This window comes from Pristis pectinata, chromosome 7 (assembly GCF_009764475.1).
Source record: "Pristis pectinata isolate sPriPec2 chromosome 7, sPriPec2.1.pri, whole genome shotgun sequence".
NCBI lineage: Eukaryota > Metazoa > Chordata > Chondrichthyes > Rhinopristiformes > Pristidae > Pristis > Pristis pectinata.
Window position 1 is genome coordinate 38,884,991 of NC_067411.1, and position 27,727 is coordinate 38,912,717.

Consider the following 27,727-nt stretch of genomic DNA (forward strand, 5'->3'; position numbering starts at 1 on the left):
GTGGCGGGCGCTGACGTTGCTGTGGTGACGCGGCCATCTTGCGTGTCCGGGGCCGAGTGGCTGGCGGAGCTCGGAGGGTAAGTTCTTGGTCGGTGCCGGTCACCTGGGTCGGCTCCAGGATCTGGCCTCGGGTGAGGTGGGGGCGCCCTGGATCCCGGCCAGCCCTTGGACTCCGGGTCCCGAGGCCCGAACCCGATGGATCTAGGTCCCTGGGGCTTTAGGATAGGGGACGTGGCAACGGTGGTGGTGGTTCCACTCGGCCCCGTTACCCACCCCTCGGCTCCGGGGGGCTGCCACCCCTTCCGGCCCGGGGCTCACACTCCTCTCCATCTCCGTGGGCTCTGGGATCAAGCCCCAGTGCAGCGGTCCAGGTTGACCCTCCAGTGCAGTATTGAGTGAGCGGTGCACGGATGAAGCTCCCATCTTCCTGGCCTGATACCTTGCCCCTTCTGCCCCCCCTCCCCCCCTCCCCCCCCTCCCCCCCCCCCCCCCCCCGCTGTCTGGATGCCAAACTTCCTGCACCCACTGTCAGGAGGACTTGAGCCATTATCTTGGGGGTCGACTTTTGTCCCAGTCGATATCACCCTAATGTTATCTGGTGTCACATTTCTGATCGTGGAATCTAATTGTGCACAAACTCATACATTTTCAGCATTGCAGCAATGACAACAGTTTTTGGTAAACTGTTTCTGGGCATCCTGAAAGGTGCTCTGAAAAACCCATTTTTTAAGCATTTATAGACACCCAGAGGTTGTGAAAATCATTAAAGAAGTGCTGTCTGTCATCTACCTGTGGTTTCAATCTTATGTGATCATATGTTGCTGCTTAGATCCAGTAAATATCACTGTTTTAAAGCTATTTAAAAGGATGATGTGTCCCACACTCAAACCATGGAGATGTGGCAGTGCAGATGTTGATGAGATATGGGCAACTTCAGACTGGCTGTAATAGTTAATGGTGCAGTGACTCCGTGAGATTCTGATATGAAAGATTGCAATATTTATCCTGGGGCATATGAAACAATGGCAATATATATCCAAGTCATGGTGTGTGACTTGGAGATGAATATGTTCCCAGGATCTTGTCTTTGCCACCTTGCTCATAGATTTGTTGGAGCTAGGCATTGTTTTTGGGGTAAGTTTAGAATATTTCCAAAATCTGTCTTGCAGATGGTGCATATTGTAGATGCAGTTTACTTGTGGTGGAGGATACTGATATTGAATTGGCAGAGCTGTTATTCAAGACTATTGTTGTCTTCTGGATGTTGGCCAAACTTAAGTATTTGCCTATCCAGCTGTTATAGTGGAACATTCACCAAATTCCTTTAAGGTTCCTCTTTATCAGTGCATAGCTGCATGTGATTTTTCTTTCTAAAAATATCCTTCATCATAAAACATACAGTAGTACAATATGGGGCTTTGTCATTCACTGTACCAAGCATATCATTGCAAGCACTTGCAATACATCTGTTATGTCAACATGTCATAAGTTTTCCACTTCCAACCATTCAATAAGCTAGAGAGGCTATTTGACAGAGCTCAGTCCCTCCATGTGTAGGGACAGAAGAACCCTAAACCCCATGGTGTTGCTGGCACAATTGCTGCACGCTTTGGTTGTGGACAGTTCCCTGAACTGGAAAAACCAAGTCTCATGCAGAACCCCCAAGTGTGCCTATCACACTTTTGATTTCAATTGATGCTTGTCTCAGTATACATCATTGGAAACATTTCGTAGAGCGTGGAACCCTGTGTGGTGCAACTGCGCAGGATGAAGCCTTGGCAAAGACTGTTGCATCTCTTCCCAGACTTTAGCAAACACATACTCCAGAAGGATGTGGACAGTGATTTCAGCTGCACCACAGCCAGCACAAACGCAGCATGATGGAATTAACTCCAGCTGTGCATGAAGGATCTGATGGAAATCACCCTTCTTACCACCAACCAAGCATGGATTTGGTGCTTGTTTGAAAGTTCTGGTGATGAGGCATTTTGGCAAAAACTGTTAGTCAAAGGGTCTGCATGGGTAACCATCCAGCAAGATCCAGCCTCTCCTTTTCCCTTATTTGCATTACCAGGGTGTCTCATAATATGTACTTTGGTTACTTGCAGTGCCTGGTTTCATAGTGAACTAACCTCATCTCTTGTAAACAGAACAGTATACCAGACGTGAAATGCTCTGCAGAGATTGCCCACCCTGATCCAACTTCCAGTAAGTTGGTTCATAGAGGTTCAATCTTCAGTTTCAAATTTCCATACTGATCCAAACTTTTACTGCGTAAAATTAACTTTGTTATTTGGACTGTTTTAACATTGGTCAAGCTAGCTACAGGGCCTCCCCAGGTTATGAACGACCTGACTTATGGAAATCCGACTTTACACAAATTCTTCCATAAATTTTTAAGCTAATAATAATAAAATGTTTCATGGTATTCATTAAGATATTCCATTAGTTTAATTATTGGTCATGTTAGGTGATTATTCAATGAAATGAAAGAATTATCGCAAGTGTATGCAGAGTGATAAAATATGAGTTCCTATAGAAAATGAATATATCTGACTAGTAGAGAAATTGGCTCAGGGACACTTCTCAGGAATGGAACCCTTGTGTAACCCATGGGTTGCCTGTACTCATACATTGAACTTAATAATTCTTTGGTTTCATTCAAGTACTAAATGAGTGTAAGGAGTAGTACCTAATGAATTTATGAGATGCAAGTTGCAGATTAAAACCAAAGAAGTACATCTCTACTGAATCAGGATTCCATGAAATACTCCTTGTTAGTAGTATGTCCACTAAGTTCTAAATTTGTTGGCCTGCAGGAATAAGATATTTATTGATTAGTCACATGTACATCGAAACACACAGTGAAATACATCTTTTTGTGTTACTGAGAATGTGCTGGGAGGCAGCTACATTGAGATCCATCTCATTATAGCATGTTCGGCACGCTTGCGTAGGATCCTGGGGTGACTGTGAATGTGGATCTGGAAAGAGATTATGCTTCACTTGTGTGTAGGTATTCCTTGTATTCAAGTTTTATGCACATGCTTTTTGTGGTGTCTTGAGAAATATGAATAAGCAGACCCAGTAATCAGATCTTTGATTTGCTTTGAATAAACTGATTAACAGCAGAGGGCTTGGTTTTTCTGTTACAGGGATGTGAAATTCAACCAGATTCTGAGTTCATCTTTAAAGTTGCACAATTGCAATGGGACGCATTCTCCCCACTCCCCCCTCCCCCCCCCCCCCAGCCCCACCACCTCCCCAAGCATCCTTCTGAGAAATTCATAAATTCATTCATTTTTTTGTCCATGGGGAAATGTCATTATTCCAGAGCATCTGTGAGGTTTTACTGGACACCTCTCCAAATCTACACCCTCTAATTAATAAAAATATATCTTCCTCAATCATCTGTAGTGGCCTGGATTTCTGCAGGTTTTTTGTTGAAGATATTTTTCATCTGATTGGACTTAAAATTTTTTTTGCCAGTTTCAGGCATTACTATAATTATTTAACACATAAATGGCATCAAAATATAGTTGAAGTTGAGCAGAATCTTTCCCTTCTAAATCTATGCCAGCTATTTCTTATGTTTTTGCTTATGCAGGAAGTCCCATCTATTCTTCAGAGTTTTTTCAAGTTGAACACCTAGATTATGTCCTGTTTTCGCTCCTAGGTGAAGCAAATTTCTGTTATGTGTCACTGTCCAGTGTTGCCATTAAGTGGTATTTTAGTATAGGCAAACTTATGTCACTCTTGAAGCTTGTTCTTAATCTTACCAAATGCAGTGATATTAACTGTCTTGGTGTGAAGGTGAATTTAGTGTGGATCTGATTCTGAGGTAAATACAGTAATTCCTGTGAAGAGATTCATGGTAGTGAGTTAAACATGTGATTCTGTGAGGGCACTTAAAGTACGATGCTGTGGTAAAAGCATTTGGACTTGTTCTTGATATGTGATAAACAAGGTTTATCTGGTGATGATCTGCAATGCCTTAGTATGGGGGGTGGGGGACAGAAAAGACTTCAGGAGGGACCTTATTTCAAGATATCAAAGAACCATACAGTATAGAAAGATAAGCTGGTCAAGCATTATCTGTGTGTATTTTGAGAAAGCTCTCAAATGGTCCAATTCTTATCTGCCCTTTCTTCTTGGGCCCTGCACTTACTTCCTTGTCAATTTATCCAATTTGATTTTACACGTCACCTCTGAATATGCAACCAGCATCTTTTCATCATGTAGCTTGTGTGAAATCCTGAAGGTACAAGTTTTTCTGCAGTCATTTTAAATGCATACTCTAGATACTTCCCCTCCTGCCGATAGAAAGTTTCTCTTATTTCATTCTCTCAAACCCTAGTATTGATTTAATGTAACGAAGGCCTCCTTGTCCCAGTGCCTCAACCTAATAGGTTGCCTAAGATTTGCTGGGATATTTTTGACAATGTCTCTGCATTGACATTTTGCATTTCATGGTCTACAGGTCAGCCCTCATTGTTGGGAATATTGTGGCAAGTAGCTTTCTTGACCCAGCAACCTTGAGGTTCTGCTTTGAAGTTGAGAAATGTAACCATAATATTACTTTGCTCTTTTCTCATACAGATCTATGCAGGTGACTAGACTACATTTTATCATTTACTTACAGTAAATTGTTATTGAAGGAAAAAAGATGATGGAGGAAAGTGGGATTGAGACAACACCCCCCAGCACCCCACCACCAAACGCTTCCATGACTGCAAGCAACACCCCAGCCTCCACAGGTATTGCTGCTTAAAATTCCAGTTCTGTTTTCTGGTGTAGTCTCTTATTCTAGACAGTATTTGTGTCAATAAATAAATTAGTTCTAATAAAATAAGAAGGAACAACTTTTAAAAATCTTATCAGGGGAACATGTTTTTCAGCTATTGCTTTACACCAAAGATTCTAGAGGTTATTCTGGGAAAAATTAAATTGACGTTATATTAATTAGTTGGATTATGGGTCTTCTGAATAATGTGCCAACATGTAATTGGTCTTATCTGGATACAGAGGTGTTCAGAAGAAAAGCCTTTATTGTTGTAAGTTCTAGCTTGGTGGACAAAATGGGGACAATGAAGATTTGAGGTAAACAGGGAAAAATGGTTCAACTGTTAGAAAATCAGTTTCAAGGGCAAACATACAGAAAATATTTTTTTCATGGCTGGGTTATCTGAAAGTAGAGGCCAAAAGCACAAGATTATCCTGAAAACTTCAATTTGGCAAAACTTCTTTACCCAGAGAATACTGAAAATGTGGAACTTGCTACCACTGGGAAATAGTTACGGTCAATAGCATTAAGGGGGAAGCTACGCAAATTGAGGAGGGATGAAGGTCTGGTAGAATATCTTAGAGGGTGGGTAGTTTTAATGGAGCATAAACGATGTGAAGGTCAGATCTGCCAAATGGATTGTTTCTGTGTAGTAATAGGTAGTTCAGTCAGAATTCAGTTTACTGTAAAATGAAAACTTCAATAATAGCATTTCAAAAGGGAATTTAACTGTTTGGGAGGAAAAGATTCTAAAGGGTAGAAGATAAGAAAATAGAACATAGTAGATGGCTTTAAGTGAAGTTAGTAAAGCTGCCTTGGGCTAATTTACCGACCACTGTGCCTTAATGAACAGTTTAGATAAAGTTATTTTTATCAAGATATTTAGATGTGGTTTTGAAACTTTTGATATGACACTTTTAAAGTATATATTTAACAAAAAACTCATGCTGCCTCTGCTGAATTTTCAGAAACATGGAACTATGATTTTCCTCATTAGCTGTATTTAATTTTACTCAGCGAAATTACTGAAATTCACCACAGAGCTCTTCAAAATGAATTGAATCTTCTTTAGATATATTTAAATCTTGCAAATGTGTGGCTAAGTTTTCCATTTGCCAGTATTAGAGCACATCCAAGTAACTTGCTTCTGTAGCAAAACCAAAAATGAAGTAAAACATTTATTCTAAGTCCTCAACTCTGCAAAGTCTAAATGTTTCTGATTCTGTTAACGTAAAACTGTATTGTAATGAATGGAAATGTGGTATTGTGCATACCTGTTCTCCACCTTATAGTGCCATGGACTCTGCAGAATTTATTTTTACCTGCTAAACAGGTATTGTTATTGTGGACCTTAGTGTGAACAATATTTGCATTAATTATGTTTTTTTATTTTTTTTTCACTTTTTGTTTCTTCTTTGACTTATCTGTCCAGTTCTACCTAGCCCTTTACCTAATCCCATTACTACCTCCATTTCGGCTTTACCTCCCTCAGCCTTTTCTACACCTCCTCCTCCTAGACCCCACTTGCCTCCTGCCAGGTCCTCTACACCCTTAACTGCTGTTGCTTCCCCTATTCATCCACCTACTGTTCATTCTGGTGCTGCAGCTTATGGCTTACCTCCTTCAGCACCTCCTGTGGGCTCTCCTGCTGGTCCTGTCTTTTCTGCACCTCCTGCAGGTCCACCCATCACTGGTTTCTCCATGACTACAAACTACGACATCACTCGAGGTCATGCTGGTCGATCACCACAAACCCCACTGATGCCAACTTTTTCTGCATCCGTCACAGGTGGTGGTTTTATTTCAGTGTTACATCTGTACATAGAAACTAGCTTGCATTTAGTCGGAAAGTTGTGTATAAATGCCTTTATGTAGCTTAAATCTTTTCACAATATTCACCATTCCTTGTACCAAAAGTTTTACTTTCCCTTGTAGTTTAACGTAAAAAATATTTTAACTGTTTGGACTGGGACTACTATCTGTATTCCAATAGGTATTTATGACAGCATTGTGTCGAAGGAGAGAGTAGGGATGCTTTTCTACCTTACTGTTCCTACTCACCTTCATGTCCTGCAGAATCCCTAGTAGCTAATCTGGATTTTGTGGTGTCCTCCAGGTCCTTTGATTCCAGTGTAAAAGGTTGGTTTTGGCTATGCTGGTTGACACTAGTGCTTACTAATCTGAAGTAACAACATCAGAAAAAGATGATTGGTTTTAAAAATAAAGCACCACTAAATCTACTTCCAGTGTTTTTGGGCATTGCATCCTGTCCTGCTTGACATAGATCTACATGTGGGGGCAGCAAGTCTGGAAAATGTATTAACATGCTAAATGTTAATTGATTTTTAGTATTTTCTTTAGCATTTATTGTATAGCATGTTTTCTGCCAAATATGGACAGAGCAGTCTTGGTTTGTTAATGATTTATTTACCTTTATCAGGAGTTGTGCCAAGTACCATGACTCAGACCCCTGCTCCTGTGGGAGGTGGCTCCTCTATTACTTTCCCTGAGGAAACTGAGGACCCCAGGATGTCTGCACACCATGACCAAAGTGGCGCTGGAGGAGGATTATGGGGCTTTTTTAAGGTGGGTTTCAGTATTGAAATTCTTGTCGCTCTTTTGGTTTCACTTCCCTAACCAATTTAAACAGAGTGGTGATTTAATGCATTATTTAGGAATCCATGTAGACAAAACCAAATTTCAAACCTCTGAAGGATTTAGCTTTTATAATTGGCTGCTAGATTACAAGGGAAGTAGCTTGACAAAGGCCTTGTTTAAAGAGGAAAATGTCTTGCATTTATATGGAGCCTTTCACATTCCATTCATTACATTCACAAGCATTCCACAACCAATGAACGAGGCTCCTGCACATGTGATGATGATCAGATAAGTCTGTTTTAGTCATACTGATTAGCCAGGATACTGGGAGTAACTCCCCTGCTGTTTTTAAAACTTGAGCATGGGATGTTTTATATACATTTGAAAGTGCAGACTCCTTGAGAACTGCACTAGAATATCAACCCAGATTTTTGTGCTTAAGTCCCCTGAGTGGGACTTTAATCCAAAAATTTAAATTCAGCCAACAGTGTCACCCACTGACTCTCAGCAGACATTTCAGATGTGATAAGATTGAGTACAATTTGGGCATAGAAACCTGGAAAAAATGTTTCTTCCTGTGAAGGAGTACAGTGCAGATTTGCTGATAAATTATCAGAAGGTTGAATTATGAGGAGAGATTAGATCAATTAAGATTGTATTCCCTGGAGCATAGAACGTTGAGGAATAAATTGTGTTGAATATTTTGAAGGTTTTGGACAAAACTTAGTAGGGTTGAAGAGAGATTAAAATAAAATTACACTAATGGAGGAGGACATTAAAATAAGAGTCAGGCCCATGCAGGAGTGAAATTAGGAAACGCTTCGTCATGCACAGGATGATGAAAGTATGGGCCATGCTCCCATATAAAGTCATAAATTGTTGGTAATGGCGGTGCAATGGTTAAATTGCCAGACCATTAATCCAAAGGTCTAGACTAACAACTAAGAGACCTGAGTTTAAATTCCACCATTTTGTTAACAATCTGGAATTTAAAAATTCAAGTCATCATTGGTAATGACCAAAAAAAGTACTGGATTGTTGTAAAAAAGCAATCTAGTTCACACATGTCCTTCAGGGGAGGAAATCTCCCATCCTTGACTGGTCTGGTCTACATTCAATTCTAGTCCCACTAATAGAATTGATTCTTAAGTGCAGCCCAGTTAGTTCAATGACATTTAGGGATAAGTAATAAATACTGCCCTTGCCAGCAATGCCTAGATCCTGAAAAGAATAATAATTTTGAATCTGAGATTGATAGATTTTTACTGAATGAGGCTATAAAATGCTACACATGGATTGAATTAAGATACAGATTATTAAGGCTGAATATATTCTTTCTTGTCTATATTTGATTCTTGAACATCATTAAAGTCATTTGTTTGAACAGATATTCAAACAATGTAATTTTTCACCCAGTGTTATCATGATGTATTCCCACGTTGGTTTCCAGTGTTTGTTTGATGCACAATTTTTCCAACTGCATGTCACTGTGGTATCTTGAAGAGCAAAGTGATGTAATAATTCACGATGATGAGCTTATACCTGTAAAGTGCAGACTAGGAACAGCCTGAGAGGATCTACGGATTTTTCACTTGGAATCCTTGTACCTAGTTAAAGAGAGATTTGCAATAAATTAGGTTGGAATTGGATACAAATTTCGTGGTTGAAATTCAGGGAATTTGGTTTTGATAGGCTCTTGGAGAATACATCAACAAGGAGACCATTTCATTCATGCTACTTGGTTTCTTTGTGCATTTGTAGGATCATAGCAGTATAGAAATACTCAAGCTATATTACCCACTGCTTTGAATGCCACTTTAAAGGTTGGTATTTGCTACCAGCCTAGAAGTGGAAAACCATCTACTGTTTATTTTCATTTGTTGGTTATGGTGTCTTTAATATTCCAGTTACTTGGTTCAGAAGCACCTGTATTCAGTCACCAGGAGGTACCTTGTTTACTGCATTGAAAACAGCAGAAATCATAAATACCTGGTAGAAAAACCTCTAAGCAGTTTTTATATCTGTATATATAGTACTGTCAGAATCCTGCCTTGTTATAATGGCCATTCTGAATATTACTGTGTTAATATCATTTGCAAAAACATACTTGCTATTAGCAGAAGAGTCTGTATCTTTGTAGAAATACTCCCAGCAGGTAGCTAAGTGTTTGCAAAGGTGATTTCTTTTAAAGTGGAAAAATACACAACAAACTTTACAGAACAAGAGATCATCAATCCCCTACCCAGCTGTGAACTCCTGGAAACAAAGGCTGGTAATGCTGGAAAAGCATTGTCTTCAGGAAAAGGTGGCAGCTGGGTGAGGATTGGGATGAAGGGTAGAGAGGTGCACAGCAATACAAAATTCCATTTCATTAAAAGGTTCACTTAATTCATAATAAACTGGGCACTCTTTTCACTGCTTGCTTGCATCTTGGGCTGACATTCTAGTTGTACTGCATCTGCAGATTTTTTGTAAGTACCAGGATATCAGCTTGGTTACTGGAAAGTAAACTACTGCCTGAGTAGATGAAACACTTCAGGAAAAGTACAATTGGAAAAAGCAGAGATGTTATGTCAAATATATATTAGTCATTGGTATGTGGTTCTTTATAACTTTCAGGAAAGAGGTTGAGGCTTTTTCTTCCAAAATGAGAAGACGGGGTTTTCTTTAAAATAATGAAGATAAATGTAGAAGAGACAGTTCCACTTGTGGCAGAGGCCAGAACTAGATGCCATAAATATTGCTACTAATAAATCCGATAGGGGGCTCAGGGTGGTGGTGGTGAGGAAAAACCATGCTACAGTAAGGATGGTATGAAAGTGGAACTTGCTCCGATAAAGAAACGGTAAGGCAAATAGCAGTGATGCACTTAACAAGAAGCAGGGATAAGCATGAAGGAAAGAGACGAAAATGCTCATGGGGTTTGAAGATAAAGTTGGAGGAGGTTCGTGTGGAGCTTGGACACCTGAAAGGACCTGATGAGTTGAATAGTCTTTTTATTCTATTTGTTTGAGTCATAACTAGATTATTTGTTGGGATCTGTGTGGACACCACTTGTTGCTGATCATGTTTATGACACTCAAGTACAGTTCAAAAGAACTAGTTTTGACTAATTGCTTTTAGGGCGTGGCAGGGAACCCAGTTGTGAAATCAGTTTTGGATAAAACAAAACATTCTGTGGAGTCCATGATCACCACGCTGGATCCAGGCATGGCTCCCTACATCAGTAAGTATGATGCATGAAAGATACTTCAATCGTTTAATACACCTAAATGGGAATGAATATGATGGAGCTTGTCTAATCCTGCTTGTGCGTCATTATTCACTTCTGTCAGTCTCACAGCTGAATTCCTCATCATTGCCTCTATCAATTCAGGATTTGTCTGTTTCTTGGTTCTTCTAGCTGGCTCATTTAAATTCCACTCACTGTGCATTACAGGCTGTCCCTGGGTAACAAACGGGTTCTGTTTTTACAGATGTCCATAAATCTTCTTTTTCCATAAGTCTGAAAATACACAAAATTTACTCCATTATGGTAACCGTACCTCTTCTGTGTTGTTATGAATGGCATCAAAAGTACATAAGACTGATAAGAAAGAACAATTACTAAAAGTGAAGAGAGAGGGAAAACAACTTCCATTCATAAGAATGAACATGTGTACGTATGTCAGATTTTTGAATTTAATAATATTATGGGTGCTTGTTCCTATGTACGGGTGTCCATAAATCGCATGCTTGTAACCCTGGAGCAGCCTGTATTCTGAAACAAATGTCACCTTCTCAAAGCTGCTTCCCTCACTCTTTGCTATGAATGCCTTAAATTGATAATTTTGGCATTTAAATCCTTTAATGTTTTGCCTTGCCCAGTCTGTAACAGAACCAAGCAAGTTTACCATTTCTCTGAGGCATGCAAATGGGATTAGCGTAACGAGGTATCTTGGTCAGCATGGACAAGTTGGGCTGAAGGGACTGTTTCCATGCTGTATAATTCTGACTTCAGCCTTTTGCACTGAAGTGCTTACATTGCTGATTAACCTTTTAATGCAAGATGCACTGCTGAGTTTTAACAAAAATGAATCAATTCTTTCTTCATCTCTGGACCCTCTGTGTTGCACTAGAAACAAAGACAGGTGGCACAGAAGCAGAACCTATTTTTCTTCTGCATCAGCATCCCTTCTAACCCTAACCCAGTGTCAAATGGTCCCAGTCAATACTCTGTTTGTAGAATGGCAGATGAGCATTTTGGTCCAGGAATGTAGAGTAATGTAGAATGTAGAGCGATGACTTTCTCTCCGCATGTCTTGATTCATAGCTCTGTCACCTCCACAAGGTAAAGTTTATGAATTTACATTCCTCTCTGGGACTTGAGTACCTCCAACTGGACAGCCATTTTCATGCTGTACCACAGGAATAATGGCGTTGTCAGAGGTGCCATCTGTCCAAAGAAAGGTTAAATTCAGGCCCCATCTGTTCTCTGTGGTTCAGGTGGTTGTGAAATTCCCATGATATTCTTGAAGAGGAGCTAGCAGTACTCCAGTTGTCCTTGCTGTCATTTCTTCCTCTGCCAACAACACCTGAAAAGGATTAACTGGTCATTACTATATCTGGATCATTGGTCTGTGCAAATTAACTGCGCTGACTGCCTACCTAACAGTAATTGTGTTTCAAAATCCCATGAAAACTTGGGGATGGAGTACGTTGCTGGAGCAGTATTACAAAATTCGTCATTCAGCATTCTGAAAGACAAAATCCAAAATGTCCACACATAAGCTGCTTGTGCTGTCTTTTTGATTTGATTATCTTTTTCCAGATGGTGGCTATTGAATTCATTTAATTCAATCATTTCAGTTGGATTTTTAAACATCGTTTGCAGTGTGCATTGCTTTCATAAAATAATATCAGGAATGATTTAACAGACAGGCCCCTTTCTCTGGAAAAGTAAACTGATTAACAGCTTTATCATTGAAGGCTTTGTTAGGATAGATGTAGCAAAGATGTTTGCATTGAAGGGAAAACCAAAATAGATCCAGTAGAGAATTCAGGAGAAACATCTTTACTGAGAATGTGGAACTCCCTACCACAAGGATTAGATGAGGGTGAGAAACATTTAAGGGTAAGCTCAACAAACCTAAGGGATGAAAGAGTTGAAGAACAGAGTCATACAGCACAGAAACTGGCCCTTCAGCCCACCGTGTCCATATTGATCATCAAGTTCTTATGTGTACTAATCCCATTTAGTGATTCAAGTGCTCATTTAGATATTTCTTAAATATTGTGAGGCTACCTGCCTCTACCACCCACTCCAGATTCCAATCACCCACTGGGTGGAAACGGTTCTTCCTTGGATCCCCTGTAAACCCCCTGCCCTAAAGCTATCCCTTCCAGTTTTAGATCCCTCTTCTATTGGGAAAGGTTTCTTTATTATTTACCGTACACATTACCCTCGGAAGTCCGTATACCTCTGTCGGGTCCCCCTCAGTCTCCTTTAGCCGAAGGTAAACAAACCCAGCCTATCCAGTCTTTCCTCATGACTGAAACATCTATCCCAGGCAACATCCTGGTGAATCTCAGCTGCATTCTCTCCAGTGCAATCATATCCTTCCTATAGTGTGATAACCAGAACTGTACACAAATATTTTATAAAGTTGTACTATAACCTCCCTGCTCTTGTATGCTGATAGTTTGAGATGAAGAGGAATGTGCAGAGTTTCTGATTGAATTTAAACATCAACATGAGCTTTTGGTGCAAGAGATCTAGTTTTGTGTATAATTAATAGACCTAGAACTGGTTTTCAACCAGCTAAGTTGTAGTAACATTCAGTATGAAGAAAGATGCACTCGATGGAGAGCCAGTGAAAAGCTTCTACTGGAAGCTTCAGTGGTTGACTTGTTTTCACTCCAGTTCTGTGTTCTGAAGTGGCTGTCGAGGGTAGTGTCAGATCCGCAGACTCTGCCACAGCTCAGGCAGTAGGTGCTTGACACGGTGGTGTGCTACTTCTGCCATTTTCAATGGGTTTCCACGGGCTCCCAATGTAGAGACTCAAAGTTCCAAGTGCTCCCCCCAATGCTCCTTCATTTTGAGTGGTCATAAGCCAGGGATTCCTGTAGGTTAGGTGAGGATTTTTCTTTTCTAAGAAGGCTTCAAGAACATTCTTTGATCCTTGGCCTTCCAAGTAGTTCTTGCTGTAACGGAGTTGGGGGAACAGAGTGTTTGTATTTATTTTGCAACTGCATTGTTGGTGGGAAATAAAACTGCCTTGCACTGATTTTACAGTTTTTTAATATAGATGCTTAGCCCAAGTTTACTATTACTTCAGCTTTCTGTGTCTGTTGTAAGGAGTTCTCTACCCATTTTAATTATTTCCTTTGTCTCCCCTCTAGAATCAGGTGGTGATCTGGATATCTTGGTAACTTCCAATAAAGAAGTTAAGGTGGCAGCTATTCGAGATGCTTTCCAGGAAATGTTTGGATTGGCCACCGTTACTGGGGAAGCTGGCCAATCCAATATTGCTCCACAGCCTATTGGGTATGCAGCAGGATTAAAGGCAAGTCCTTGCCAACATAGTTTGAAATGAAAGCTTGGGTGAATGTAACTTTATGGGTTGAATTACTCTGCTATATCATGGGTGCAGCATTGAGGGGGAAAAACAACTTAGTTCCCCACTTGTTCTCCTTGTGTCTGGACCTAACTGAGGTTCTGATGATGAGCTGATTCGGTGCTGTAGCAGTCTTTGCAAATAATCTCACCCATATTAAACCATGCAAATCATCTCACCTGTGCTAAACCAATGCAAATCTTCTCATCCGTACTATGCCCATAGTTCAACCCATGTACATTATGTAATGTGGAGCGGTATTGTATGCATGAGAAGAAGTTTGGATTAATCAGTCATGGTGCAAAGGTACAAAATTGTTTGCAAAGCATTAAGATTTGATCTTAATGGAAGGTCTGAGTTTCAGCTGCATTGTTAGAAATGAGTCATTTAAAATCGGAGTCTACATAGACTTGTGTGCTTTCCATTATAGGTTCATGTCTGCAAATTTATATAGGAAGTTGTGTGTGGGAAAGGGAAAATGTTGCATTTATGTAGCAATTTTTATGCCTTTGGAATACCCAAACTCTCCATATCCATCAAACTTTTATTAAAATGGTGCTAGGTAACTTCAGGTGTTAAAAAGTGGCAACATGCAAAACTTGTTTTGCTTTAATTCTACAAGTTTGGGCAAAATACTTTTCATCAAGGATGCTGATTTGAAAAGGTGAAATCAATCGATCCTACAGCACTTTTTTCCCAGGTCAAATCTAAGACTTGTGAACAACTTGCTGCTTACATCTTTACAAAATGCAACTTGTCTATCTAAATATCCTTAAGACAAATGTTTGCCTCTCAACATTCAGGGATGTAGATAAAGTTTTACTATTCATTTGATGGAAGTGGGGTGAATAAATCTCAACGCTTTTTCCATTGCATTGTATTTTTCTCCTTTGAGGTCACTGGGTTTTCTTCATTAAGTCTCTGTGTTATGTTTGGTCCTTTTCTCACTGCACATGACAATTAGAGAAGTACCTACCTTTTTCTTGAGACTTGGATTGCATTCCACAAGTGAAAATAAACAAGTATGCTCCTGCATCCAATTTTGCTTTGCTTTTGAAGATCCTGTTAAACCTTTTTCTGTCTATGACCTGCTTCAGTGCTGCTATATTGTTCACACCAACTAACTTGCACACACAAATATCCCAGAGCAGCAGTAAAATAGATGACCAAGTGTTCTGTTCTTGTTGAGAGATAAATATTGGCCAGGATGCTGGGATTCCATGCCCTCCCTCTCCCAGTCTCTGAGAATCTCCAAGATTTCTGCACTCCAATTACGGCTTCTTGATGATCCACGAACTTAATTGCTCCAGTACAGAAAACAAATAAAATTGCAGATGCTGGAATATGAAACAACAACAGAAATGCTGGAAGAACCCAGCCAGTCAAACAGCATCTGTGGAAGGGGAAACTAGTTAACATTTCAGGTCGTGGACCCTTCCTCAGAACTGGGGGAAGAGTGGAGGGATGTTAGTTTTCATAGCAAAGCTGGGAGGAGGAGTGAAGTACAAGACAAAAGATTACAGGGAGAATGGTTAAGATAGATTGGGTGGTAAGGAGCATGATTACTGACCATTAGTAGGGCATTTTATAGAAACCTTGTGAGAAAGGGACATAAGCTGAATATGGGAAACAATTGCTCCACCATGTCTCAGCTCTGGAACTCCATTCCTAAATCTCTGCATTTTGCTATCTGTTTCACTGTCTTCAAGATACTCCTTAAAACCCATCTCCAAACAACTTTCGATCACTCATCCTGGGCGTCAAGCCACTTAATGAGATACAAGTTTTGTATGATGACGCTCCTTGGTATGTTAAAAGTTCTATGGAAGTTATTGTACAACTGGTGTTGTGGGAGTTTTCACATCCACTCCAATGAGGATATAGGTACCTGTAATGGCACAACCAGAAGTACTCCAGAAAACAGCATAGATGCCCTATACAAATCTCAAGTTTATTGGCTTTCTGACTTGATTGAGAATGCCATCATTGAGGCATTGTTGTCATTTTGTCAGTTGGCATACATACCTGTCCCATGATTGACACACTTTTTGGTATCTCAGTTTGGCATTGATTAGTTCCTCAGTGTGAATTCAGTTTGCAATGCTGCAGTCTCATTAATTCTGCTTTACAAATTTCTGTCTCTCAAAACCGGTGATAAATGTGGACTGAATTAATCTGCATTGCTTACTGGAATTAAAAGGAAACATATCTGTGCTGCATTTCATGGTTGCAGCATGTCCCAAAATGCTTTACAATTACTGAAGCACAGGATACCAATTTGCACACAGTAATGTCCCACATTGCTTTTTACCTCTCAGCTATCTGACTCCAAAACTTTACCAGAAGACTGCATGCAGTCTTGTGCATGTTCCCTGTGTATAGGGGATAGAAGTTCTACAATTTAAATGTAATTCTAACCCTCGATCACAGAGAATTGAATGTTACTACTTGCTAAGCATTAATGAAAATAGAATTATTACATGTTATTAATATTATTTATGTTAATAAATTAGATACGAGTGTACTGGGGTAGTATTTCCATAATATGCAGCTGTCAACAAAACTGGAGCTGTGGTCAACAGTAGGGAAGAGGGTAATAGGCTCCAAGGGCATGTAGATTGGCATAATGGGCAGACAGCTGGCAAACTAAATGTAATGGAGAAGAGTATGGAGGTACACTTGGGCAGAAGGAACAAGTTAAGACAGTATAGGTGTAATGGCTCAGTTCAAAAGAATGTGTATGTACGTAGATCTTTGAATTTGGCAGGATGTGTTGAGAGAACCAGGTAATTCTAGGCTTCATTGATCGGGGCATAGAATACAAAACCAGCGAGGTTATTTTGAATTTTTGTGAAATACTGGTTTGAAAAGAGCTGGAGTATTTCATCCAGTTTGGTTAATACAATTAGGAGAGATGTGAAGGTCCTAGAGAGAGTGCAGATAAACTTTCTAGAATGGTTCCAGCTATGTGCCATTTCACCTTATTAAGTAAATCAAAGGATAATGCATTGGTGCAGGAAAGAGGTGCAATGGCAATAGGTCAACCATGATTTTATTGTATGGCAGAGTCGGCATGAAAGACTGAATGGTCTCTACCTCCTCTTCCTGTTTCTTATTAACTACAGTGTTGGATTGCAGAAACTATGATTGTTCTCCTTGCAAGAAGGATTAAGAGATTTAGCAAAGGTATACAAGATCACAGTTTTAAATGAGGTGAATGGAGAGACACCATTCAATCAGATTACTGGGTCGGGATGCCGTGAGAAGAGTTGGAACAAGTGAGGAAGAACTGAGCAAACAGTGGGTATGATCTGGAACTCTCTGCCTGGAGGTACAATTGAAATCAAGTTAATCCAGGCTTTTAAAAAGAGAATCCTTGAGGAAAATCATTTACAAGCTATTGGGAATGGGACTGAATAGATTGTTCTATAAAGAATTGGACTGAATGCTGTATTTGACATTACAATTCTAGGATTCATTGCAAATTAATATGAAATGCTAAAATCAATTTCCCTGATGTAATTTATGGATAGTTTGGTATGAGAATGTCACATTTATCTTCGTGGGGCACAGATAATTTTAGTTCTGGTCCCAGGTGTTTAGAAGAATGCAAGGTTATCTTGTCAAACCCCTTCAGAATCTTATATAATTTGATAAGATAGATGCTGTGAAGATGTTTACTCCCTCATGGGGCAATGGTTTTAATCCATTGTATATGCTCAATACTGAAATAGATTTTTGGACTGTGGGGGAGTTGAAAATTATGGGATTGGGCTGAAGTGTTGAGTTTGTATGTTCTTCCCGTGTGTCTGCGTGGGTTTCCTCCAGGTGCTCCGGTCTCCTCCCATATTCCAAAGACGTACAGGTTAGGAGCTGTGGGCATGCTATGTTGGCGCCGGAAGAGTGGCACACTTGCGGGCTGCCCCCAGCACATTCTCAGTTACGCAAAAAGGTGCATTTCACTGTGTGTTTTGATGTACATGTGACTAATAAATATCTTAAGATCAGATTGGCCATGATTTATTTGATTGGCTCAAGGGGCTGTATAACCTATTTTGGCGTTCCTTATCCAGAAAGTTTGGAGAACATGGAAGTCACTACCACAGTGTAAATGGAAGGGAAAAACATAGAATTATTTAAACGAAACCAGTGAAGCACAAGTTGTTTGCATGGAATTGGATGACATATAGTGGGAGCAAATGCTTATGGAACACATGGCCTGCTTCTGTGCTATATGTCCTGCTGTAACTTTGCAAAGGTATATTCAGGTCTAACTGCAGACACAAGACTTTCAGCCCCATTACATTATTCTGAGTGGAGTCACAAAGGTAATCTCTAGCACAAGGTTCAAGGTTTGAAACAAAAGCTTTACCATATTGACTGTCATTGTTTAGAAATGGGGAAGAGAAAATAATGGGAGAGAAGGGCAGTGTTTCTTTCCAGTAAATCAATAATTTAGGAGCAGTGTCAGGATAAATTTCACACAAGGAGCGCACAACTAATGTAGTGTAATGAAGGCAGAAGAGTTAGAATCTTTTATAAGCATGAAATGATAGGAAACAGTGGGGTGGTGTTATGGTGAATTTGATTTTATTTCTTGGACCACAGTCTACAGTGTGGTGTTGCCGCTAGAGGGAGCTGATGACCAAATTAAAATTGAAACATATCCTGATGGTTGATCAGCTGTTGTCTGTTCTGCATCTCTGCTGTAGTTTCTCGCTGAAGTCTTGCATTTTAATTTCAGTTATGCAATTTGTGGATCATTGTTAGACACAGTCTGGGATCGTTTTCTGAATTTAAAAAAGCTGCAAACCTAAACAGGTTTCTGAATCTTAGTCAAAACTTCTGTTCTTGGTCAGGTTATGATATTTCTAACAAATTTTCCTCAGTATTAAAATTGCCAGAAGCTTTTTAGTAAATAAAGAAATAAAGACAGCTCAAATTACATTCAAGATGTTTTTGTTTCCTTTTGCTCCAGGGGGCCCAGGAAAGAATAGATAGTCTGCGGAGATCGGGCATGATGCACGAAAAGCAGGTGACAGTTTCTGTTGAGAACTTCATTGCAGAATTGCTCCCAGACAGGTAAGCAGAACTTTGCTCAAAGTATTTATGTAGCATATTTTTAACGGTGAAAATTTGATGGGTATATTTGTCTAATGAGGCAAACTAAATTTCTAGCATTACAACAAAAAAAACTTCATGGACTATGAAGCACTTTTGGTCTTCCCAAAAGGAATGTCAATGGTGCTATAGCAAAGCCCTAGTTCTGGGGGAAGGAAAGAATAGGATGGCCATTAATGCAGGTTATACTGGCAATTTCACAAACTGGGAGAGCTGTTAGTGTAGGATGAAGTGAAGTTTTAAGCAGGAATATTAAGAAAATTTGCAAGCAATGAAACTAATTATAAGCCTCTAAGTTGTGAGGGGGGAACTGAAAGTCCATAGAAGGATAAAAGCAAGTCAAATGAATAGGCAGATGGATTACAATGTGGGGAAATGTGACGTTTTTTGGTAGAAAAATAGAAAAACCTTATTTAAAAGTTATTGTTATTTAAATCACAATCACAGAATGTGAAATTGCAAATATAGCAAGTAATTAGGAAAGCAAAAGAATTGTTAACCTTGATTGCAAAAAGTATGGAGTAAAAATTATAAACAAGTCTTGCTATAATAAAAACAAAAGTAAAAGCATTTCAGGCAATCTGTGGGGAGAGATGCTGATAATGTTTCAGATCATTGACTTTTCATCAGAAGTAGAAAAGGTTAGAAATTAAACGTGTTTTAAATGAGAGGAATGGAGAGAACAAAGAATGTCTGAGAGGTTTGACACCAAGTGATTGAAAGACAAAGATGTTGTTGCTGATGAAAGTTTGTTCACTTGACCTGTCTCCATTCCTTCCCTACTCTGCAACTTAAAACATGTTCAATTTCTAACTTTTCCTAGTTCTAATTAAAGGTCAACAACCTAAAATATTAAAACTGTTTTTCTTTCTCCACAGGTGCTCTCTGATCTGTTGAATATTTCTAGTACTTTTCAGCTTTTATTTCAGATTTCCTGTATCTGTAGTTTTTTTTTGTTTTGTACCTCTGCAGGATATTGGTGAAACATCACCTGGAGAGCTTCATACAGTGTTGGTTTCCTTGTTGAATGCAAGGAAGCAGTGGAGAAAAGGTTTGCTAGATGTTGGGATTGAGGATTGTCCTAGAAGGAGATATTGAGTAGATTAGGTATGTACTCCAAGGACATTAGCGGAATGAGGTGATCTAATTTAAAACATATTAGATATCCTCAGGGTAGATGCTGTTAGTTTGTTTCCCCAGGTGAGGAATCTCAGGATAACAGGTCATTTGGGGTTGAAGTGTGGAATTGCTTCTTTGAGCATTGTGAATCTTTAGCATTCCTTGCTCTGGGAAGCTGTGGACATTGTGTCACTGCATATATTTGAGGCTGACATCGATTTTTGGACCATAGGAGAATTGGTTGTTATGGGGATCAGGCAGGAAAATGAGGTCACAGCCACTGATCAAATCAGCTATGATATTGGATAGCAGAATAGAATCAGAGGGTCAAATAGCCTATACCTGCAGCTATTAACATTTTTTTTTGAGTTAAAGAGGCAGGTGGGCCCACTAAACAACAGTGGTCAGCTGTTAATACTGCTGTTCCACTGCTCCAGGGACCCAGGTTCAGTCCTGACTTAGGGTACTGTCTGTGCAGAGTATTCTTTCTGTGACCTTGTGGTTTTCCTCTGGGTGTCCCCCATTTCCTTCCACATCCTAAAGGAAAAGTTAATTGCCTACTATAAATTATCCTTTACTGTAGGTCAATGCCAAAAAGAAGGGGAGATGATGGGCATGGGGGAGAGCAAATTGCAGGGATGTGGGGAAGTAAGAAGAGGAAGAATGGGACAAATGGAATTGCTCCTCTTGGAGCTGGCATTGTTCCAATGGGCTGAATGGCCTCCTGTGTTATAAGTATAAAATAAAGCCATTGCGATCTGAAGGCGGGTAATGAAATTTTGCATTCAAGTGTTTGATTGTGAGTTGAAATGCTATCTGAATCGATTGTCGGTATTGTTGCATGTTGGGTAGATAGCAGCTGTCCTTTTTTGTAAATTGCCATTCCAAGACAACAAGTTCAACAATATTGACATTTTATTAATGGGGCCACATCATGCCATCCATATTGGTAAATTGCCTTTGCTCAAAACTCGCCTGCTGTAAACGTTGGGGTTGCAAGACTGAACCAGTAGGTGCTCAACTGTGAATCTGGGAAAAGGACATCAGCAGTCCAGAGAGAGAGCAGTGCTGCTATAACGACCACAGTGGGAAATGAGGGCTGACTCCCTCTGCCCAGTTTTTGCTTGCTCGGGGGAGCTGATATTTCCTGTTAATGTCAGGTTCACACTTCCAGTGTCAAATCCGTAATTCACCACTGAAGTGATGGCTCCTCCCTACGTCTGTGTCTTGGAATTAACAGATTTGATTTTCTTGTTTTCCAGGTGGTTTGACATAGGTTGCCTGATCCTTGAAGATCCAGCTCATGGCATTCGTTTAGAAAATTTCACACAAGCAACACCAGTGCCTTCAGAATTTGTGCAACAGGTTAGTTGATTATTCATTCAAAGGATGAGGGTGTTGCTGGCAACTCCAGTGTTTAACAGTCATCCCTAATTGCCCTTGAAGTTAGTGGCGATCACCAGAGTGTTGATGCTGTGGGGATTCGGAAAGAATAACGGTGCTGAATGTTGAGGTTGCTTGACCTCTACCATTCATATAGTGCACATTTTTTTCTGCCATTTAATAGGCCAATGCTTGAATGATAACCAGGTCCTGCTGCTTGTAGACACCAGGTCTGCTACATTATTAGGAGTTACAAATGGAGTTAAACACTCCAATCATCAGCAAATGTTTTTCTTTCATGACTTTGTGGTGGAAGAAGTATCATGATGACATTGAGCCTGGGCACTGCCCTGAGGAACTCTGACAATGATGTCCTTTGATGGAGAGGAATGATAATTACAAACACCTTCCTTTGGGCTTGGTATGACTTAAGCCAATGGATCCAGTTGGGGTCACATTTGGTCAGTTGCTATCTTAATGTCAAAGGTAGTCATGCAGCTCACCTCTGGAGTTCAACTTTGTTTGCAGTGTCTGGACCAAGGAGGTCTAGAGGCGATTGGTCACTGATGTAGGGAAATTACTATTTTTAAAAATCTATAGTTCGGCCAAAAGTATCTTATTTTGATAATGGCCTTGAGTATCAGAATTGTTCATTAATTAAAGTGGTCATTCATCTTGTAACCACTTGGGGCTTTATGCATAAGTTTTGATTCACAAATATGTGTCCTGTGCATGCAGTATCTCAAAGGCAATGTAATTTTGGGTTAATTTAATTTGTGTTAGCTTTGTCTGAAATATTTAAATTGTGTGTAATGCACATGTACACACACATGCATGCTATTTGGCCAAACTTTCTTCAAGTAATGAGCTTTCAATCAGTCCAGCTTTCCAGTTGTTAACCCATTCATTCAGTTTCTCTCTGGTTCTATTGCAATTATCTTTAATCTTTGTCCCTAGATTACTGACTCCTGCTAAAGGAAAAGGCTTCTCTTTATTTACTCCATCATAATCCTCCTTCATGCCTCTGAAATCTGCCCTTAATCATTAATGTTATAAGCAGTGAGATGTAAATTTAATCTTTAGGTTGCTGTATCTACACCAATTTCTTAATTCCATGTTTTTGTTGTTAAGAGTGAAATCTGGTTCCTTTTCTAAGCTTTTCTATTTCTATGTACACATAAAAGTTTGTTTAAGAGAAGTTTTACAATGCAGGTGTGTAAACACAAGAAGTTTAAGTAAGGTTGGTGAATTGCAGGCTCAAGTAAACACATGGGATTGCTGGGTTGTGGCAATAAAAAGGGGAGGAATGGGGTCTAAATATTCTTGGGTACAGTTAAGTTACTCTACCAGAGGTATTCTTTAGGCTGCCAACCAGGAGGAATGATACTGAGGAGCAAATATGCAGGAAAATTGGTTGTGCAAAATCCATGGAGTAGTGATAATGGGGAAGCTCGACTATCCCAATGTAGATTGGAACAGCAGTAACATATTGGTGCAAAGGGATGAGAGTTTCTGAAGTGTGTTCAGGAGAACTTTCCTGAGCAGCAGGTTTCTCGGCAGCATAGAGTGGCATTGTTGGAATAAAACAAAGTTTGAAGATACTTAGATTGATCAGCATCTGTGGAGAGAAACAGAATTAATGTTTCAGGTTAATGATCTTCTTTCAAAACTGGAGGTTAGAAATCCATCAAGCTTTAAGTTGTAGTTTAAGGAGCAGGAATGGTGAAAACAAGGGGAATGTCTGTGACCAGCTGGGGACGAAGAGAGACTAGCACAAATATATTAGATAAGTTTGTTTAAAATGGCAGGAAAAATTAAGAAAGAGGTTAAGGAAGAGCATGGGGTTTAAAATAGAGGCACAGAGTACAAGAGCAAGGGAGTCATTAAGCACCAGTTTAGCCATAACTGGAGTATCTTGTCTAGTTCTGGTTGCCACATTCTAGGTAGGATGTAAGGCTTCAGCAAGGTCGTGGAAGAGATTTACTGAAATGATTTCGGGGTGAGGGACTTTAGTTATGTGGATAGACTGGAGAGGCAATGGTTGGGGTCCTTGAAACAGGAAGTTGCAAGGTTATCAGCTAGAGGTGTTTAAAATCATGACGGGTGTCGACAGGTGGAACAAAACTGTTCCCTTTGGCAGAAAGGGTCAAGAACCGGGGAACACAGAATGAAGGTGAACAATAAAAGAACCAAAGATCTCACGAGGAAAAACTTTTGTGCAGTGAGTGGTTAGGATCCAAGGTACGCTGCCCACATTTGTAGGGGAGGAAGATTCAGTTACAACTTTCAAATGGGAGCTAAATTGGGATCTGGAAGGAGAGAATTTGCAGGGTATGGGGAGAAGGTAGGGAAGTGAGAATAACTAGTTTGCTCTTGTACAGAGCCGTTATACACTTGACAAGCTGTCAACCAGAAGGAAGGATATTGAGGAGCAAGCTTGCAGCTTTTATTCTGTAACCATTCTGTGACTGATACAACACGATCAATTGAACAGACTCGTCACCTTTTCAGTCTCGTAAATTGGTACAGTTTTGCATTTTGGTTTCTGAGGTGTGAACCTATCTCTTTCTTTCCCATTACTTTTTCACTAGGGTGGTGAAAAATGTGCCTGCAGTATCCAGGATACAGTTGCTTAACTCGAATATTTTTTTTGAAACAGGCTCAAAACCTTACACCAGCGGATTACAACCTGAGATGGTCTGGGCTGATGGTGACTGTAGGAGAAGTGTTGGAGAGGAATATACCCCACGTCAGTCGCACTGATTGGCACGTCATGTTTACAGGCATGTCTCGAAGACAGATGATCTATAGTGCAGCTAAAGCTTTAGCAGGAATGTACAAGCAGCAACTGCCATCAAAGTCCATTTAACCATCAAAACAGCCACCCACTGTTCTAAGGGGACTCTTTATAAATCTCAGTGCACTCCCTGCACACAAACTGTTTAAACTTTGATGTATTTTTGTACTCAAATCAAAAAGTGCAGTCCCTGAGGCAAAACTCTCCCATCTGCCGGCATAGAAACTGATTAATTGGAACATTCCACAAACTGAATGTGATCCAATATAATGGGAACTATTTTGAAATATGCAGCATTTTCTTTATATATTAAAAAAACATTTGTTATAATACCTTTGGTAGATACTATCGCAAAATGGTACTTAAGCAAATTGAGATGCTAAGCATTAGCAATGCTTATTGTTTATAGTCTTGTCACTTAATCTTAATACACATTTGTGTCCAAGAGTGACTTAATGCGCATGGATTAACATGCGGGTAGTTCTTTCTTGTCTCTATCCTTGTAACATGAGCTTATAAGGTAACAGCATTCAAAATGATGGATATATGATTTAAAGGTTGAAAATTGTCAACCCTCTTTTGAAAAACAGCAAGTTTTCAGATGAATGGTCAGGATCAGTTGTCACAAGGTTAAATGAAAGACTTTATTTAAAATAAAATGTAACTATTATCTTTGAAAACTCTAATCGGACCTTCTCCATTGCCAAGTGAAGCTATTAGAGGGCTCATTGGAAGGTTTTTTTTGGCCTATTTTGTCATTCTCTTTAAAAGAAATAAAACTTAAATATCATAAATGACACTGGTATTTCCTTTGTAATCTTAATTTAATTTTGACATATTATCAGCATTGTTTTTAATGAATATGCCTTTATTGGGAAGATGTTAATTGGTTTCCACTGCAATGTGCTGTACTGTAATAGTTTGTATATAAGTAATTGCTTCCTTGAATCTTGCAATTAATCATAATGCAAGTAGTTTACAAATAAACCATGGCCAAAATACTTCAGTGGTATGAACTGAAGTTTTAAGCTGCTTTTACTGTAACTGCTTGCATCAAGATGATCCAAATGGCAACTATTAATTTAGATGATGTTGCCTGATTGTTAAATGAAGGCAAGTTGAAAATGGTCCAGAAAATAGTTTAGCTGAAATTGTTTGCCAAATAAGTGGATCGCTGCATTAATTTGCTTCTTCCTAATTCTACACTCTAATTTCTGTGCAAAAAAAATACTTGTAATGGGACTCCAGTGCAATTGTGATCTTGATATTGTGCTTCCATTTGGGGTGACATCAGGAAGGAGCTCGCCCAGAAAGCTGGGGTGTGGGGCTGGATGTCTGCAGTGGTGGATGGGGAAAACAATTATAAAGTTCAAAGTCGTGATGGGTTTTGTAGGCAATAGTATTAAAGAGTGCAGAAGTAACGGGTGGGTTCATATCACTATCTAATTAAATGACATAATGGGGTTACCAGATGTCCTCCTGTTCCCATATTCCAGCCTCAGAAGAGCCAAATAGCTGCCTGTTTTCCTATGTAATGGGCTTGATTTGGCTAAATGGCCTCTTGTTTCATTGTTGTTCTCTTCCTGTAGGAAGGGCCATTTTGTATGGAGCTTTAGATGTTCTCCTTGTTTATAATTCCTATTTATGTTGTGGAGATAAATCAATGATTATATGCAGGTAATGAATTGATAGTTGCACATGCAGAAACAGATAGCTGATAGATATATATTGATGCAAAATCTTTATTTTCTGTCCAAAGCTGCATGTTTAGATTATTTGACACTGGAATATCTTGTTGCAAGGACAGTGACTTTTATGCCCAAGTATTGAAACAAGTTTTCCATTTCATTTGGATTCATGGTCAGCTGCTTGTGACACTGATAAGATTCAAGTAGAGCCCACAGAAAAGTTCTTGCACATATTAGTGAAAAGAGTCCCTTATCAGATGCATACAAAAACAAAACTATTATACAGTGAATTCAATTCAGGGAACTTGATTCGGTGTAGGTATGAAACCATTCCTCAGCAGAGAGAGACAATGGCTTCACTGTGACCACCCAGCCTCCATCCTTGTCCCCATGGTCTTGTTTATATTGATTCTTTGAGTGCCTCTCAAATGAAGATCTGATCCAATGTAAAATTGTTCCCTTCCCACTTAGACATTTATTTCATTGTTATCTGGAAGTAATTGCCAACATTTCATGTATGCCACTGTGCAAATTTTTGTTATTTGGATCTATCTCAATGTTTATATTTTAATCTTATTTTGTAATAAAATTACCTTTGGAAATGTGGCAGTAAAATCTTTTTTTCATTTATAAAACTAATGTATTGGACTTTATGAAAATGGGTAGCACAACATTTAATTTTAAGGAAACCTGTACTAATTTGGACTGTATTAACAGAGTGTTAGGTTCAGTTTTATGTTCCCCTTTACAGAACTGGAGTCTCTTTAGTTTTGTTAGTTATTTTTGTTGATTGAAGCACACAGTAACATGTTGGTTATGTTAATGGACTAACAGTCCTCAAGCTGGAACGAATGGTCTAGAGGCTCAAGTTCAAATCACCGTGACAGCTTATGATATAAATTCTGTTTAAATAAATCACCAATGGAAAGCTATTGTACATGATGTTGACCACAGAACCATTTGATTGTCATGTAAAAGCTAATAATTCACTAATATCCTCAAAAGGAAGAAGTCTGCTATCTTTTCCACATTAGCCCTATGTGACACCAGACCTAGAGGGACATGATTATTTCTGAATGCACTCTGAAATGGCCAAGCAAACCCTTCAATTCAAGGGTGTTTAAACACAGGTAATAAATTAAGCTTGCTGATTTTTTATATATCACGTGAATAAATTAAGAAAAAATCTTTATTTAATCATTGCATCCAAATGGGGTGAATCAGGAGTTAAATTTTGTGCAGTTCTGATGAAAGTACATCTAGCTGAAATGTAACTCCTCCTTTCTTCACACCTCTGAATTTCCAGTATTTTGCTTTTTTCTCCCCCCTCAGATTCTGTAGTATTTGCCTGCTGCTGTTACCTTGAGTCCAATGGTAAATTATTTCTATGGTATCTGACAGTAAGGTAAATTAACAATATTGAATAAGCAGTGTGACAGCACATCACTGACACTGGAGTAATGAGATGTTTACAACAAGCTTTGAATACAAATGAATTTCTTTAGATGTGTTATGCAGTGTGATTAATGCAGACATCAAAGTGAGAAAACAACATGGAGTAAACATAAGAATTGAACAAGTCAGTGATTTAAGTGATCACTGAGGTCACAGTATAAAACATATATAGCAATAGCCAAAAGAA

At 39.3% G+C, this 27,727-nt stretch overlaps 1 protein-coding gene across 5 annotated transcripts; it reads left to right on the top strand.

The window, feature by feature from the left end:
- On the top strand, positions 1–26,691 carry prrc1 (proline-rich coiled-coil 1). 5 transcript variants are annotated; one of them, XM_052020443.1, is made up of 9 exons: positions 1–77; positions 4,643–4,757; positions 6,216–6,572; positions 7,224–7,369; positions 10,505–10,607; positions 13,763–13,926; positions 18,956–19,059; positions 21,480–21,582; positions 24,260–26,691. In XM_052020443.1, exons 2-9 carry the CDS (start codon positions 4,667–4,669, stop codon positions 24,467–24,469), a joined length of 1,278 nt encoding a protein of 425 aa, XP_051876403.1. In that variant the 5' UTR covers positions 1–77; positions 4,643–4,666; the 3' UTR covers positions 24,470–26,691. The 5 variants fall into 5 exon arrangements, with proteins under 5 accessions (XP_051876403.1, XP_051876399.1, XP_051876402.1 ...); XM_052020439.1 differs by having other exon boundaries at positions 4–77; positions 6,216–6,575; XM_052020442.1 differs by having other exon boundaries at positions 6–77; positions 4,600–4,757.
- The last annotated feature ends 1,036 nt before the right edge of the window (positions 26,692–27,727 follow it).

Excerpts from the sequence above, each read along its gene's own strand:
- prrc1 (XM_052020439.1), top strand. The coding sequence starts at position 4,667 with ATGATGGAGGAAAGTGGGATTGAGACAACACCCCCCAGCACCCCACCA. Across the intron at positions 6,576-7,223 it reads TTCTGCATCCGTCACAGGTG|GAGTTGTGCCAAGTACCATG; the intron begins GTGGTTTTATTT and ends TACCTTTATCAG. Across the intron at positions 21,583-24,259 it reads CTTCAGAATTTGTGCAACAG|GCTCAAAACCTTACACCAGC; the intron begins GTTAGTTGATTA and ends TTTTTGAAACAG.